This window comes from Danio rerio, chromosome 15 (assembly GCF_052040795.2).
Source record: "Danio rerio strain M-AB ecotype USA chromosome 15, GRCz13ab, whole genome shotgun sequence".
Classification (NCBI taxonomy): domain Eukaryota; kingdom Metazoa; phylum Chordata; class Actinopteri; order Cypriniformes; family Danionidae; genus Danio; species Danio rerio.
The window spans coordinates 51,729,400-51,745,248 of NC_141035.1; the positions used below are offsets into that span (position 1 = coordinate 51,729,400).

General features: G+C 41.4%; 1 protein-coding gene across 10 annotated transcripts in view; it reads right to left on the bottom strand.

Annotated features, from left to right (window-relative positions):
• Nucleotides 1-5,109: 5,109 nt before the first annotated feature.
• sidt2 (SID1 transmembrane family, member 2) overlaps nucleotides 5,110-15,849 on the bottom strand; it is a 32,429-nt gene continuing 21,689 nt past the window's right edge. For 9 of the 10 annotated variants that reach the window (XM_087284635.1, XM_087284636.1, XM_087284631.1 and 6 more), the window contains 13 exons: nucleotides 15,008-15,081; nucleotides 14,824-14,890; nucleotides 14,682-14,755; nucleotides 14,476-14,599; nucleotides 13,962-14,079; nucleotides 12,211-12,347; nucleotides 8,695-8,803; nucleotides 8,414-8,490; nucleotides 8,290-8,336; nucleotides 8,094-8,199; nucleotides 7,903-8,013; nucleotides 5,886-5,999; nucleotides 5,110-5,616 (listed from right to left, as the gene is read on the bottom strand). In XM_087284635.1, coding sequence (XP_087140761.1) covers nucleotides 5,554-5,616; nucleotides 5,886-5,999; nucleotides 7,903-8,013; nucleotides 8,094-8,199; nucleotides 8,290-8,336; nucleotides 8,414-8,490; nucleotides 8,695-8,803; nucleotides 12,211-12,347; nucleotides 13,962-14,079; nucleotides 14,476-14,599; nucleotides 14,682-14,755; nucleotides 14,824-14,890; nucleotides 15,008-15,081 — 1,221 coding nt within the window. In that variant the 3' untranslated portion in view covers nucleotides 5,110-5,553. Of the gene's footprint in view, nucleotides 5,617-5,885; nucleotides 6,000-7,902; nucleotides 8,014-8,093; nucleotides 8,200-8,289; nucleotides 8,337-8,413; nucleotides 8,491-8,694; nucleotides 8,804-12,210; nucleotides 12,438-12,539; nucleotides 14,080-14,475; nucleotides 14,600-14,681; nucleotides 14,756-14,823; nucleotides 14,891-15,007; nucleotides 15,082-15,849 lie in introns of all 10 variants that reach the window. The other variant, XR_015509897.1, reaches the window with a different exon arrangement.

Below are 15,849 nucleotides of genomic sequence, written 5' to 3' on the forward strand. Positions count from 1 at the left end.
ATGTACATAATACTGTATTATCTACCTGACAGTGCTGCCAAAGGCAATAACAGTAACACAATAACAGTTCATCAATTATTAATAAATTCTGTAATGATTACAAACAAGCTTTTGGAAATCAAAATATCGGTTACTCTGCATAGAATTTACAATATGAGCTCTCCTAGGTTAAAGCAGTAATAATTTGCTTGTGACTTGTGTATTTATCCCCAGATTGATATTAGCATTTAGAAAGGGGGTCTCTGGCAACACTAATGCCGTGCAGATATTTCCAGTTTTTTGCTCGAGAAATGAAAAATCTCCCCAACAACAATGTAAAGCATTTATTTTATTAGATGTTATTTTCTGCCTAAAAAATATTATTAATCCAATTGTTATTTTCCCTAATTTTTCTCTGCAGTGTTTACAGCTTGATGACTTGTAGGACCTCATGAAGAAGTACACAAAAATAAAGCTTATTTTGAGAAAATTACTCAGAGTGCTATAATTTATTGTATGTAAAGAAATGTATTGTATATGAAGATAATATTCATTCCCTCAACTCAATAACTGAAACAGTGATAAATCCTTAATGATTAAAACAACAAAAAATGACTGAAATATTGTAGTGACTGAACAATATCTATTTACAAACACAATTAATAAAAATACAACAGAATTAATGCATTAAGTCAAAATCTAGCATGTTTAATATTTCATATAATAATGCATTCAATCACAGCCTAATATTTTAGAGTAGAAAAATAGGGAAAATTACAATTTATAAGCAGCTGAATTCAGGTTAGTCGATCTTTTAAACAGCAGATGGCGCTGTCTGAGAAAACGATAGGTCTGAGCATGCAGCTGTGTATAATAATAATTTTGGACTGACTGGAGTTGCTCTCAGGTAAACGCTTTTTCCTTAAACCTTTACTAACTATAGGCTATAATAACCCGACCATATGTTATAAAGACGTTTGTGTGTACCTCAACCAACCAAGAATTCAAAATAAATATGACTGCTGGAATCACGCAAAGTATTGAAAATACAGTGAATTATTATGTCGAACTATAAAAACAATACATTATAATCTCGTATTTCCAGGCAGTCTTTGTGTTTCCCTTGATACTCATATCATTAATCCATAGTTTACTCACACTATATTCAGTTCAGTTCACCTGTATTTGTACAGCGCTTTTACAGTGTACATTCACACAGAAGATCATAGTGAACTGAAACAGTGTCAGTCCACACTATACTGAAGTGTGTTCATTAGTCATTCATTTATTTTCTTGTCGGCTTAGTCCCTTTATTAATCCTGGGTCACCACAGCGGAATGAACCGCCAACTCATCCAGCAAGTTTTTTACGCAGCGGATGCTCTTCCAGCCGCAATCCATCTCTGGGAAACATCCACACACACATTCACACACACACTCATACACTGTGGACAATTTAGCCTACCCAATTTAGCTGTACCGCATATGTTTGGACTGTGGGGGAAACCGGAGCACCTGGAGGAAATCCACGCGAAGGCAGGGAGAACATGCAAACTCCACACAGAAACGCCAACTGAGCCGAGGCTCGACCCAGCACCCCAGCGACCTTCTTGCTATGAGGCGACAGCACTACCTACTGCGCCACTGCATTTATGTCATTTACACCTCTAATGAATTCTACATGAGACTGTCTGATAAACTAATAACACTAGTAGGCTAGGGCTGCGTCCGAAACCGCCTACTACTCAGTAGGTGCTGCATTTGAATTTAAACACACTACTCGGCTGTTAGTAAAGTGCGCTCTATACAGTATGAACATGAAAAGTATAAATGGAATTCGGACGTACTACATCCGCCATTTTGTCATGGTCACGTGACCTACCTGCGTCAGTTGCGTCGCTTTACTCCCATTCATGAATTCTCTCGCAGGGCATTATGGGATAGCGCAGCGGGCATGGGATGCGCACTCCAGAATCTCGCCGGAAGTAGTGAGTCATCCGGGAACTTCTCGCATACTAATTTTCCAATTCTTTAGCTGCGTCCCAAATGGCACACTATACACTATGCACTCATCCACTATGTACTTATGCACTTACACACTCAGCAGGATAGTATATGTATGTAGTGTTGTCCCAAATGGCACACTAATGTTTTTTTACTAAGCGGAAATTCAAACCAGTGAAATAAACGACCGAATTATCAGATAATACCTGCCGTGAGTATTGCTGCATTCACCATCGGGAGGCGCTATAATCACTTATAGAAGAATTTTGCTTTCACAATCCAAAATAAATAAAGTTATTCAACATGTGCGTCCGATAGCTCCGCCCTTTCCGCTACGTAAGCAAACCTGCGGTCGTTGAGTGCATGAAGTGTCCATCATTACACACTTCATTTTAGCGGCTGAATGAGTGCATCATCCGGGTAATTAAAGTGCTCTTATTATTTTTAGAGTTTTCAGTGTGAACACACTACTTACACTATTTATACTACAAAATGGCGTAGAATAGTGCATAAGTATGCAATTTGGGACGCAGCTTATGAAATTCGGACACTACTCGGCTCGCATACTGATTTTAGCGTACTATATAGTATGGAAGTATGCGGTTTCGGACGCATCTTTTAGTCCAGTAAACTGGTGCAATGTGGTAATATTTGACATTATATACAGTTGTAGAAAACTATAGTATTAGTTAGTTGTTTATTTTACTATAGTTGTGTTACCATAGCAACTGTAAGACTAACAAACCATAATCCAAGCACTTTATTATAGCACTGTTCAAAAGCACGAGTGTTTATTTAAATACTATAGTATTTCTCATGTGGATCTGAAGTGTTGTGTACAGAATCTGTCGTTTGTAACTTGCATATTAGCATAAATAATAATTATCTTTGGCAAGCTTATATATAGGGATGCTCAAAGTATCAACCGTTAACCGAAAGGGTGCATTTGTAAGCGAACAATGCTATCAGTTAAACGATTAAAAATATAGTTTTATATATTCTATATTGGCTGCATAAGGGGCCGATCGAATGCGCTTTTCTAGTGTTAGACGGGGCATCTTTTAAATGGTTTACTAAAAGCCGCAAGTGTTTTGCACACGGCTCAACCCAGAGCAGCAGTGTGTGTGTGTGTGTGTGTGTGTGTGTGTGTGTTTGTGTGTGTGTGTGTGTGTGTGTGTGTGTGTTGTCAAGACAACTACAGAGAACTTTTAAAGATCAGGGTTCCCGCTACAATCATTCTTCCATGGCGAGGCGCCACACCAAAATGCGTCCCTCCACGGCTACATTACAGCTTCCCATTCAAAACATTTAGTTATTGTTGTTGTTTTTAATAGCGGGTTATAATCGCACCAAAATGTATTAAAGGTAAGTGGATTATAACAGCTTTTCTGTTACCGTGATGTGCGCTATTTGTTAAACCCACTGAGGTGACGTGCTGACAGACTGACAGGCGCGTGATGCGTGAAGCCAGCAAACACAACGTAGCTTTCAGTCATGATGAACACAGTTTCCATCATTTTCATTTCTTTAAAGGTCTGTGGTTCTGCATAAAGTGACTTTCTCTTGCTGGAGTTTATCGCCGCTTCACTTCACTTTAGGACGCATTAATGCCGCTCTAAGTCTATTGGAGACACTCAGAAATATTCCTAGCAAATCTAATAAATGTTGGAGACATACTCACTACATAAACCCACTAAATCTCAGTTCAGCAGCGTTTATTTGGAGCGCACCAGAAGCCACGCTTGACCAGCGTAATTGAGGGGTGTGCAAGAGGTTTTGTTCACAAGCAGAGGAAATCAGCGTGCTTCTTTTCTCCTTGTCAACATAAATGAAGTTTTATAAACTAATTTCGAGAGGAGCACGTGATATGATTGACTGCAGCCGGCCACTCATCTACACTCATTAGCTAGCCAATCAGAACGATCCAAACTCACTATAAATAACCTAGCTAAGATCTACACCCCTATCTTCGTTTTCCGAAGAAACCCCCCATCCACCCCTTCTCCTCCTTTCCTCTTTTGCTGTGGGGAGCTCTCGAGAACATCTCGTACTCCCCTCACATGCTTTATGGACCTGGCGGGAGCCCTGGGCTCAACTATCTCCGAGCTCAGGGTTCTCTCCCGGGACAGCATGCCAAACCTGCTAACTTGCTAACAAGTTGTCAAACAGTATCTAAGTGTGAACTCTTGAAAAGGTGTTTTTAGAAAGGAAAAAACAACAAAACTGTTTACAAAAAGTCAACATATGCGGGCGGTGTCATTGTCTTTTCATCACGCAGCGCGCACACTTGAACTGAGAGGAAACCTTATATCAAGACAATCTTTAAAATAATGATTTCTATTAAAAGTGTTAAAAAGTTTTGTAATATAATAATAACAGCAGGGCATTAAATAAATGCATAAAAAATAAATGCATAATTTGCATAAATGCATAATTTATTATAATGCATAATAAATTATGCATAAATAAATTTCCGTAGAGCGAGCGATTTGAGGAAAAAAAAAAACATATGATTGGAAAAAAACAGCCTATGCCGGTTCTTAAAAGGAGCAGTCAGTGTTTTCATTTTGTAATCTAAATGAATAATTGAAGTGAGGAATTAGGGCAGGCCCATTCATTTTATTAATTTTCCTTAGTTTATTCTGGTTTTATATTGGAAACACTGCAGGTGCGTGGAGATGATCTGATGTTATGTTCTGTTATTAATATGTTTGCATGTTAAAATAAATCAGTATTTTAAAATGCAATATTAAATGTGTCAGACACAAAATAGACACGTCAGTTTTAAAATAACTGAATAATAATCTGACCAGTTAACCGGTAATATCAGATTAACGAGCAGCGGTTGTCGGTTAGCAAAATTAACCGAAATGAGCATCCCTACTTATATCTGATCTACAGTGAATCACAGCCTTCTACATCAACATTCACCTTAAACAAACATTGAACTTGCTCAGACAAGCACTAAAGTGCAGAATTAAACTGAATTTCCTTCAGTGATGGAGCTGTGGTTCAGCATTATCCACTGCTCATCTGGCATAATCTGGATTGTATAAAGCGCTCTCGAAATAAAGATGGATTTTACTGTGTCCGTCATCATGAAGTAAAACACACGATCACGACCGTCAACAATCGTAAAAATGCTTTATTCAGTAATCATTCCACTTGCTTGTGTAAAAACAGGACTTCTGTAATTGTTTAAGACAGTGCAAAGTTGATTTCGTCATCATCATGAGATCAGTGAAGCAGCTCGGCTCGGATTTACCAACACGGTCCAAAACCACAGACACGGAAGGCCACAGACGGACACAAACGCAAAGAAAAACATCGACTCCACCGTCACAAAGATGCATTGAGATTTGCAGGGCAGGACTGAAGCGATTAACACGTTACATTAACCGTTAACCTCGCGAGGAGGGGAGGAGCTCTGGCAGTTTGACTGGCACATTCACTGTCCTATCAGAGTGAGGCTCCACCCACACAGTCTCTGACTGGCAGGAAAATACATTCAGGCAGCGAGGCTTCTCATTGGCTGACAGCCCCTGTGCTGCTCTGTGATTGGCTCCGTCCATCAGAAGACGTATATTTTGTCTCTTTGAACTGAGTCGAGGTCATCGTCCATAGTGAGCAGAACCTGCGGCGGACACATGTGTGTGTGTTAGCATATAGAATACACAAGACGTGTCACTCGTGCTGTTTGGAATGGGGAAAGGTGTAACAGTCAATACATTAGATTAGAACAAACACTATGAATAATGTTTCAGCATTAGAGGCAGGACACACTCGCACACCGCTGACACATAACTTGGTTTAAACATTGCATATGAAGTGATTTCTGCATAATAGATGACCTTTAAAGGGGCTTTGGCATTAATCTCATTGGCTCTGATGTTTTGGACTCACCAGGAAGGACCCAAACATGGCGATGGAGGACAGGAAGTGCCAGATATCGTGATCGTCGAAGAAGGACAGCAGGATACACTCGCGGTTGTGCTCTCGAGATTCAGCGGGAGTTTTCTGCACACACACACACACACACAGTTTGATCTGGTCAACATGACGGCGCACAGGTACACAAGCTCACTTATAGAGAGATGGAGGTCACACAAACAAACGTAAGCCAATTGTGCGTCATTTACTGGGTTAAAACAGAAGCTGTGACTGAGCAGAGAGTTTCTACACTGCTGCGCTCTGAGGATCTGAAGAGCTGCTGTTATCTGTCACTTAAGTCGCTCTGGATAAAAGCGTCTGCTAAATGCGTAAATATAAATGTGTTTTGGTCTGTTGAACATGAAAGAAGAGATTTTGAAGAATGTTTGAAACTGGTAACCGTCGGCTTAATAGCTCACTATAGCGCCACTTACCAGTAAGCTTCTTCATCTATTATAGAAGTAATCATTTAAAAATGTACATATTTGCAGAGATATATAAAAATAAAGTGTTGCACATTGATATATTAAATACGGGGTATTTCCTACCCTGTTAAATCATTGTTGATAACTTCTGTGAGAATCATTAACATGATCATTGTCTTCACATGGATGAATATCATTAATTATTACCAAAAACATAAAGTATAATTAAAAGTAAACTGAGCAAATGTGTTATTTGACTGGTAGCCCTCCACATTAATCGGTACCAAAGAAGTAGCTCTCAGTTTCATAAAGGTTGGTGACCCCTGGTTTCTACACTGCTGCGCTCTGAAGAGCTGCTGTTATCCTTCACTTAAGTCGCTCTGGATAAAAGCGTCTGCTAAATGCGTAAATATAAATGTGTTTTGGTCTGTTGAACATGAAAGAAGAGATTTTGAAGAATGTTTGAAACTGATAACCGTCGGCTTCCCTAGTAGGAGAAACAAATACTATGAGAGTCAATGGTTACTGATTTCCAGCATTCCTCATAATATCATCTTTTGTGTTCAACAGACTAATAAAACTCACTGTGGTTTGATACACAGGGTTTCTGTGGGGTCTTACAAAGTCGAAAATTTAAAAAAATCTAAATTTTAGGCCTTAAAAAGTCTTAAATTGGCTGTTCTAGGTCTTATTTTTCTGATGTAACGCTATATGTAATGCTCATTTTTATTCTTTTTTGTTGCTGTTGCTTGGTGTTGTAGTTCTTTATTTCTACACTTCTAATATGCTATTGAGCTTAGTGCGGCTGGCGAATGTGACGTCATCGCTGTGTTTGCGGAGGTTTGCTTTGGGTGCGTGCGACGTGATTTCGGCTGGCAGAGCTCACAACATTTTTTGAGACTCGGGTGAACAGTTATTTGATTTGAGTGGAATATGAAACCCTCTGAAGAGATTTTGTCTGAAACAGGCACTACTGTACAGACATCTTAAAGATCCGTCCATGTGTGATCTTAGGAGAACCAGACGAACAATAATTCTGGACCAGAAAATTGCAACAGCCGTGGGAAAGCAGGACAGTTTTTGTAAAAGTTTAGAAACACCTGAGGGATAACTTTGTTCAAACTAAAGAAAAGCTCATGGCAAAAGTGGAGCTCCATGTGGTTTTATTATTACAGAACATGTTTTTCCACCATTCAGACTCTGATGTATATATTACAATTTTAAATGTGAAACAATTTACAAGTTACAAACTAAAATTAAGGAACAAATGATTTCTTTGATAACTGGAAAGGAATATATGAAGCCATCAGTTTACACTATACTGGTGTCTGTTTCTCTGGGCTTTACTGGTGATGATGGTCAGAAGTCCTACTGGGGGCGGGGCTAAAGATTGTAGAGCCGCCTCTGATTGGTCAAATCTGATAAACAACTTATGCATGTGACACATAAATGCTTGGCGTTTAAATACATTTAATGCATCACATCTCTCTGTGATATGAACATCTCGATGTATAGTGTGTGTGTGTGTGTGTGTGTGTGTGTGTGTGTGAGAGAGAGAGACCCACCTGCCATGTGCTGAGACCTTGAAAGAAGAAGAACAGAGCAAAACCCCAAACCACAGCGGTGAAGAGCACACACACCAGCGCCAGACACTGGATCCGCTCGCCACTGCGCAGCTGCACACACACACACACACACACACAGTTGATAAATGTGCCTGAGCTCAGTAAAGCAGGAGTGTGTGAGCAGAGCGCACCTTCATTATGATGTAGAAGGCGAAATACAGCAGCAGGTTACAGATGGCGATGGCCAACAGGTACGAGGCGAAGTCATTGGGGCGATTGATGAGTCCGTACGCCGCCCTGCGCGCGCGCACACACACACACACACACACGGGTCATGCGTGGGCTCGTAATTATATGACTGATAAAGAGATGATGAAGAGAACTCACAGTGACCAGTTCACAATGTTCCCCATCACCAGCAGAACCATCCGATCCTACACACACACACACACACGTCAGACTGGATCACTGCAACAGCTGTGTATGTGTGTGTGTGTGTGTTTGTACTCACAATGTACATTGGTCCACTGCACTGGCGGATACAGTCTGTGTAGATCACATACAACATCCTGCGCATGATGCCAGAGTCTGAAACACACACACACACACACACACACACACACACACACACACACACACAAAATCAGCCCCTCCTGCTGCATACGTCATGAGTCTGTGTATGTGCATGTATGTCTGTGTGTGTGCGTGTTTCTGTGTGTATGTGCTTATATGTAGTGTGTTTGTCTTGTGTGTGTGTACTCATTCCTGTGTGTGTTGAAGTGTGTGTCTCACCCAGTCTCCAGCGGCCCATGTAGTAGAGTTGTGTGCTCAGCAGCATCGTGGCCAGAATGTGAATGACAGAAAACACAATCCAGAAGGCCATGTTCCCTTTACCAAACACCTGAAACACACACACACACACGTGAGCACACAACACAATAAACTGTGTGTGAGAGAGTGTATGTGATGGTATTGTCATGTGTGAGAGTGTGTGTTTTTGTGTTTATGCTAGTGTGTGTGTGTGTGTGTGTGTGTGTGTGTGTGCGCATATAGGTGAGGGTGTGTGTATTATTGTATGTGTGTGTATGGGTGAGTGTGTATACTTGTGTGTGAAGGTGTGCATGATTGTGAGTGTGTCTATCAAGCCTGTGTTTGAGTGAAGGTCCTCTGCTCCTCCGTGTTAATGAAGGAGACTTGAGCACAAATAAAAAAGTTAATTACACTTGCAATAAATGTCCTGAAAGATGGTTCTGGTGGATTAAGGCACTGGTTATTGTGCTGAAATAGGTGCAGATCTTCATTTTTGTTAACAGTTTGTTTTTAGCAGTAATTTAATGCTGGGCGTGTCATCGTGATTGACAGCTGTGATTGACAGATTCTCAAAGCAGCGTGTCTGAGCTTCAGCAGGAGACTGAAGTGTTGTTATTCAATTTCTGTGTTATTTTACCATGATGAAATGAGTTCAGCAGTAAACTACAGTTTCTGACATACATGATCTGGTGGAACTCTGTTTATTCGCTAAGGTCAGGGCTTTTTTCGGGCTTTATTAGTTTGCTGATACAGGCCTAACCACCCAGATAGCAAAACACACTCAGGCCAGTTCCGGCTAGATTCTCGCCTGGCGGAGACTTACCTCAGCCTTATCCCTCAGCCCGATTTCATCTACTGAACCTACTCCGGATGCCTGTGGTCAGGCCCGGCGCCAGGATGTCAGAACTGAGGGGGCATTTTAAATCCACACGGGGGCGCTAGACCTGATGACTGATTTTGGTCTCTTTTGTTCTTTTATTTAGGCGATTTATTCACATTTATTATTACTTTGCACTAAGTTACTGACCTAAGGCAGTAATATATGTTTTAATAGTAATAATAATAATATGCACAGTTTCGCTATTAATGACTTTATTAATGACGGTAATGCAACGATACCGCTTATTATTGCAGACGGATCATGGCTTCAGTGCCAAACGAGTGCTTTAAATCATATTATTCTTCTTATTTATTTCCGTTTTATTTCAAATAACAGGCCTATGAATGTTTAAAGTTTTAGGTAAAGACGTCAAATTATGCCCACGCATGCAAGCTGACATACGATCAGACTATTAATTTAACCGGTAAATAAATATAGTGAAATCAGCTTAACCGAGTCATCCCGCTTCACATAGCCTATTACCCAACCAACATCAGTGTCAGGGAAAAGCTAAATGTTACAATCTAATGTCATTCAAAACAGTTACATTAAGGCATTAGTGTAGCCAGAAAAATACCTAAAAAAGAAACTTAATTCACAGTTATTACCGTGAAAATTGGTTAAATTTTGGCACAGATAACACACAACTCAGGCTGTATAACTTTTTTCATCATTTTAAATGTAAAAATAAAGATTTATATTAGGCTATCATAAGTGTCTTTCTTTCGTGATATTGTCTGGTTGTCATTTGTAAACCATCAGGCTAGGCCTACCCGTCATGTTATTTATTTATCAAGCCTATTTTAATAACTAGTTTTCAGGTTATTTTCATTTTAGGGCCATGAGCTACAAGTCAAAACAAACTCGACATGCTGACTGTATTTTAGCTCTTAAATTAGATCTACAATATATTTTATGTTGTTTAATTTTGCATGAGCAAATAGCAGTATAGCCTAAATTGCATATTTTAAAAGATTATCATTCTGCCTACCTGCAGCACGTGAGAGGTTTCTCGGTTGATCTGCGGTAAATCCACTTAAGCACTATAAACCTATTGCATTCATAACACTGCAAACTTGACTCCGCAGGCCGATCATCTTTAAACGCAAAAGGCATTTATTATACCTAGACTGCTGCTGCATAATGGGATGTTTCTCTACACACCTGTAAAAGTGCGCTTTCTAGCAATGTCAAAATGAAAGCAAACATTCAAAGGGTTCTGCGTTTTGTCAATTTTAGCTTAATTGTAATAATATTAATAATAATATTAATAAATAAATTAAAATATTATTTATAGTGTAGCCTACTGTGGGACTGTGCAGTAAACTATTTATTTTTATTAAAACATTTTTATTAGGCTACATCTTCCCGAATAACTAATGTGAAAATGACTGGCAGTTGCGTCTCTGCTAAAATTAATTTAGCAGCAAATTTCTTCTGCGTTTTTAGAGCTCAAGAGAGTTGTGTTTAAAGAATCAGTTAACCAAAACATGTAATGAATTAAGCTGCTCATCTCATGCCACCCACTTTTCTCCGTTGTGAGTTGAGTGCGCCTCCATCGCCATGTGCGCGTTTTATTTACGGGCGCACCTGACCTGACGCGGGGACCGGATCTCTGGACTATAGGACTAGCTTTAATCTCACCATTTTCATAATTCAATTGCTGTGTCATATAGTTTAAAATATTGAAGGTTGGAACGTTGGGAGTGTTAGTAATTAATGACAGAAAGAATTTTCATAAAAATGACAATAAAACTGCAGAATAAACGACACAAACATATTTAAGTACAGGGGAAATACAGGTGATGTTATCCAGCAGTAATTCTCTTTATGGGTCTGAAATAATAATTATGAAGACAAAGCTAACGCTAGCTGATCTCCACATGATCTCCTGTAGTGCTAGCTGAAGGTGATGTACAGATGTCTCTGCATGTAGAGTTTCAGCATGTGATTCAGTTCATCTACTGAATTTGCTGTTGCCCAGGCTCTGATTTCAGCAGTGTTTTGCGATGGTTTGTGGCCGTCACGCAGGCGTTTGGCCCTCAAAGTGTTCAATGGGAGAAGGTGCTGTCGCGTCGTCCATATTCTTTACAGTCATTGGTGTCTATGCATGTGTGTGAGTGAGCATGTATGGTTGACAGCACATTCACACGGGGCGTCAGCTTCAACACTTCACACCCACTGTGAATGGGTGACGTCAGGCGTTGCTGAACTGCATTGTGGATCTGTCAGCGCCGCTTCAGAGGTGTTGCTCACTGCAGAAGTTGGGACTTGCTCAACCTTTCCAGTGCCGACAGAAGCGTCAGCCAATCAGATCGCTGTAGGCAAATACACCAGCTCAGACAGTGGCCTATTGCTGACTAATTTCATTGGCTGACGCTGCTATGATGATCGCTTCAGCCCCAACTTTGGACACGCCCTCTGTCAAGCGCTGCCGCTGATACCCCGAGTGAATGGGGCGTAAGGGTGTGTATTGTGTGTGTGTGTTGTTTTTAGTGAGCGGGTGAGTGTGTGTGTGTGTGTGCATGTGGATTTGTGTGTATGAGTGAGTGCATATAGTTAAGAGTGTAGTGTGTGTGTGTGTGTGTGTGTGTGTGTGTGTGTGTGTGTCCTCTCACCACCCCCAGCACAGAGAAGAATATGACCGCAGCCAGGCAGGCGTAGGCGGAGTATGCGCTGGCGTTGATGTCCGGGTGTCTCTTCTGATACAGCTTCAGCATACACAATCCAGCGATCATATACATGAAGGACGTGTCTGACACACACACACACACACACATACATCAGGCATTACGCAGTGGATAAATTAGATTCACAAAGATGCTAATTTAAATGAACCCCGCCCCTCAAGCTAACACCATGCTTCAGTCCTGCAGGATATTTACTCTTCCTATTTGCTCAGCAGAAAATGAATAATGATTTGGGGGCGGGGCTTTCTTTTTTCCGCATCATTCAGTCATAGTAACAAAAAGAGGGGCGTGGCTAAGAATATTGTGTCTGATTTGTCAAACTGCAGTCATCAATGATGGAGCCAACCCAGAAGCAGAAGCTCAAGCGTGTTTCCCACCGCACGCGCAAGCACAGCATGACCAGTGTGTGTTATTTTGGCGTCCATGTTAACAGCTTTCATACCACATGGAAAAGCAGTGCGAGGCGTGAGCGTCGCTGAAGCAGCAGTGTCGTGATAGTTTTGGCGCTGGCTCTATTTTTGCTCACACTCAATTAAAGTGACAGTGCACTGATAATGACTGAAACACATTGAATGACAGTAAAAAATAGCAATATTACCCAATAAATGGCTCGATAATATCCACTGACTAATATATGGTCAATCAAATGAACTTAAACGATTAAAAACGGCAACAAATATTTAGGTGGGCCCAATCTACAAAACCAAGTATAAAACAATTGTAGGATCAGTTTTGCTGAAATTGCACACTGGTTTGATCATGTATACATATCATTATAACTGTAGTGTATAAGTATTATTATAATATAGGCCTACATCATCCTGACAATCACAAACTAAATGAGATGAGATCACAGGCTTTTGAGTGCTTTTGAGTGATTTTGTGTTTACCTCATAGTTAAAGTTGCTGCACGTCCGCCGGTTCCTGCCTCAAAATGAGCGAGTTTGAGTCACTTGTACATCCCAGAAGTGTTCAGGAAAAGCAAAACAGCAGCGAAGAAACTCGACACAGAGGAACATTTACACCTCACTGCCAACTAGCGCTTCAGAAGGGTTAATGCAGACCAACAGAGACAGCAGCAGAAGTGTAAATGCACGGCTGCGCGCGTTGCCTGCGCCGTGAGTTACGCCGGTCACTTGACGCAGAAGTATAAACCAGGCTTTAGAAAGCGTGTAGCAGGCTCCATAACACCAGTGAATGTTACAGTTTTGTAAGCTTAAACAGCTCCACAGACTATTCCAATAAAATGATTTACTGTTGCACAAATGTGTGAGCAGCTGAGTGAACATCATCTACTGTAGATACAGCCTTACTGACGACAAGCTGCAGAGGCTCCGCCAGTATTTAGAAGCCATAGTATTACGATAGTACCATAGCACCGGTACACCGTGCAACCCTCGCTCACGCTCTGCCTGTGGTGTGAAACAGGCGTCACGCTCAGATGAACTACACACAGAGTTTATTCAGCAGATCCACCTGCTCAGATGAATTATTCAGCTGAAGAAGAGCAGCGTGTGCTGGCCCAATAACCCTGAACATTCACATTTCACACACAGTTTAAAATATTTCAGCAGACGATCACAGCACAGGCAGATCACTTATCCAATGGGTGGATTTAGTTATTTAATAATAATACCTGTGGAGATCATCTGCTCATTATTGTGTTCAGTCAGACTCACCGAATTGGAAGTTGGTGTAGTTTGGGCAGACGTGGTAGCAGGCGCTCAGCAGCCCCTCCATCATCAGAGCTGTGCCCATCGCATAATACAGGCCGAAGTGCTTGGGGATACCACACTCCTGACACACACACACACACACACACACACACACACACACTGTTGAGAAATATGGCTGACGATTCATTTTGTGAGTAATTCTGCAATGGTCCTCTTTGGTGCTCATACAGAATTCTCATGTAGCCAAATATAGACATGAGCTGTATATAAACCCGATATATAAACACACACGTGCAGAATTATAATTCTTATGACTGGACATTAATATGGGGCGGCACGGCGGCTCAGCAGGTACCACTGTCGCCTCACTGCAGGGTCTTTGGTTCGAGTCTCGGCTGGGTCAGTTGGTGTTTCTGTGTGGAGTTTGCATGTTCTCCCCGTGTTGGCGTGGGTTTCCTCCGGGTATAGGAGAGCAGTCGTGTGAGCAGAATGTGTGCAGTGTTTGAGTGTCTCTCACCAGCGCCGTGTTGTCGTTGCGCTCCAGCGCGCGGTTGTGCAGAATATCCCTCTGCAGGACGATCAGCAGGAACAGCAGACCCAGCAGCACATAACCCAGATTACTCAGGATATTATTGAAGGAGCTGAAAACAACCAACACTCACATCAACCTCAGCTGAGGACGAGCACGCACGCATATGAACACACACACACACACACACACACCTTAGAGCCCCGAGAGGGTGTGCACACAGGAAGTTGTAATAGCAGATGTCCTGGTTTCCTGTGACGTTCACAACCTGTCAGAAAACACATCAGTCAAACTCAACCAATCAGGAGGCTGGAATATAAGAGCCAGATTCCCCACCGTCTGATAGGTGATGACCAGCTGGATGACCGGCAGAGCGTAGAACACTGCGATCGTGGCGATGTTCCTGTAACACACACACACACACACACACACACACACACACAGTTTCTGCATGTAGAACAAACACTGCTGTGTGTGTGTGTGTGTGTGTGTGTGTGTGTGTGTGTGCGCTGAGACTGACCAGAAGTAGATCTGGTATTTCTTGCTGAGGATGCGTTTGTCTTTACGAGCGAGATCAGACACACACAGGAACTTCTGTAGAGGAGGAACACAATCAGTAAACACACACACACACACACACACACACACACCCTCTCACACAGTCACATGCACACACTCCTTCACTCTTACAAACTAACAAACACACACTCACAAATGCATACAACCCTCACACACACTCTCACAAGCACAAACACACACACACACACACACACACACACACACAGTCACATGCACACACTCCTTCACACACACATACATTCACTCTTACAAACTAACAAACACACACTCACAAATGCATACAACCCTCACACACACTCTTACAAACACACATGCACACACTCTCACAAGCACAAACACACACACTCTATTACACACATACAGTACATATGCACACACACAATCTCATTCACACACACTCTTACAAACACACATTTGCAATTGCACACACTCTTACATAAACACACACTCACGCACTTTTACAAACACATTCGCACAAACTCTTACATAAACACACACTCTCACAAATACACATACACACACTTGCAAACACACATTCACACACGCACACACACACTCTCTTACACACACTTACATAAACACACTCTCGCGCACACAAACACTCTCTCAAACACTCACAAATACACATACGCACACTTACAACACACATTCACACACGCACACACTCTCTTACACAGATACACACACTCTAACAAACACATATTCACACATACACACACTCACACACATGCACACACTCTTACAAACACACACACACACACACACTCTTACATAAACACACAC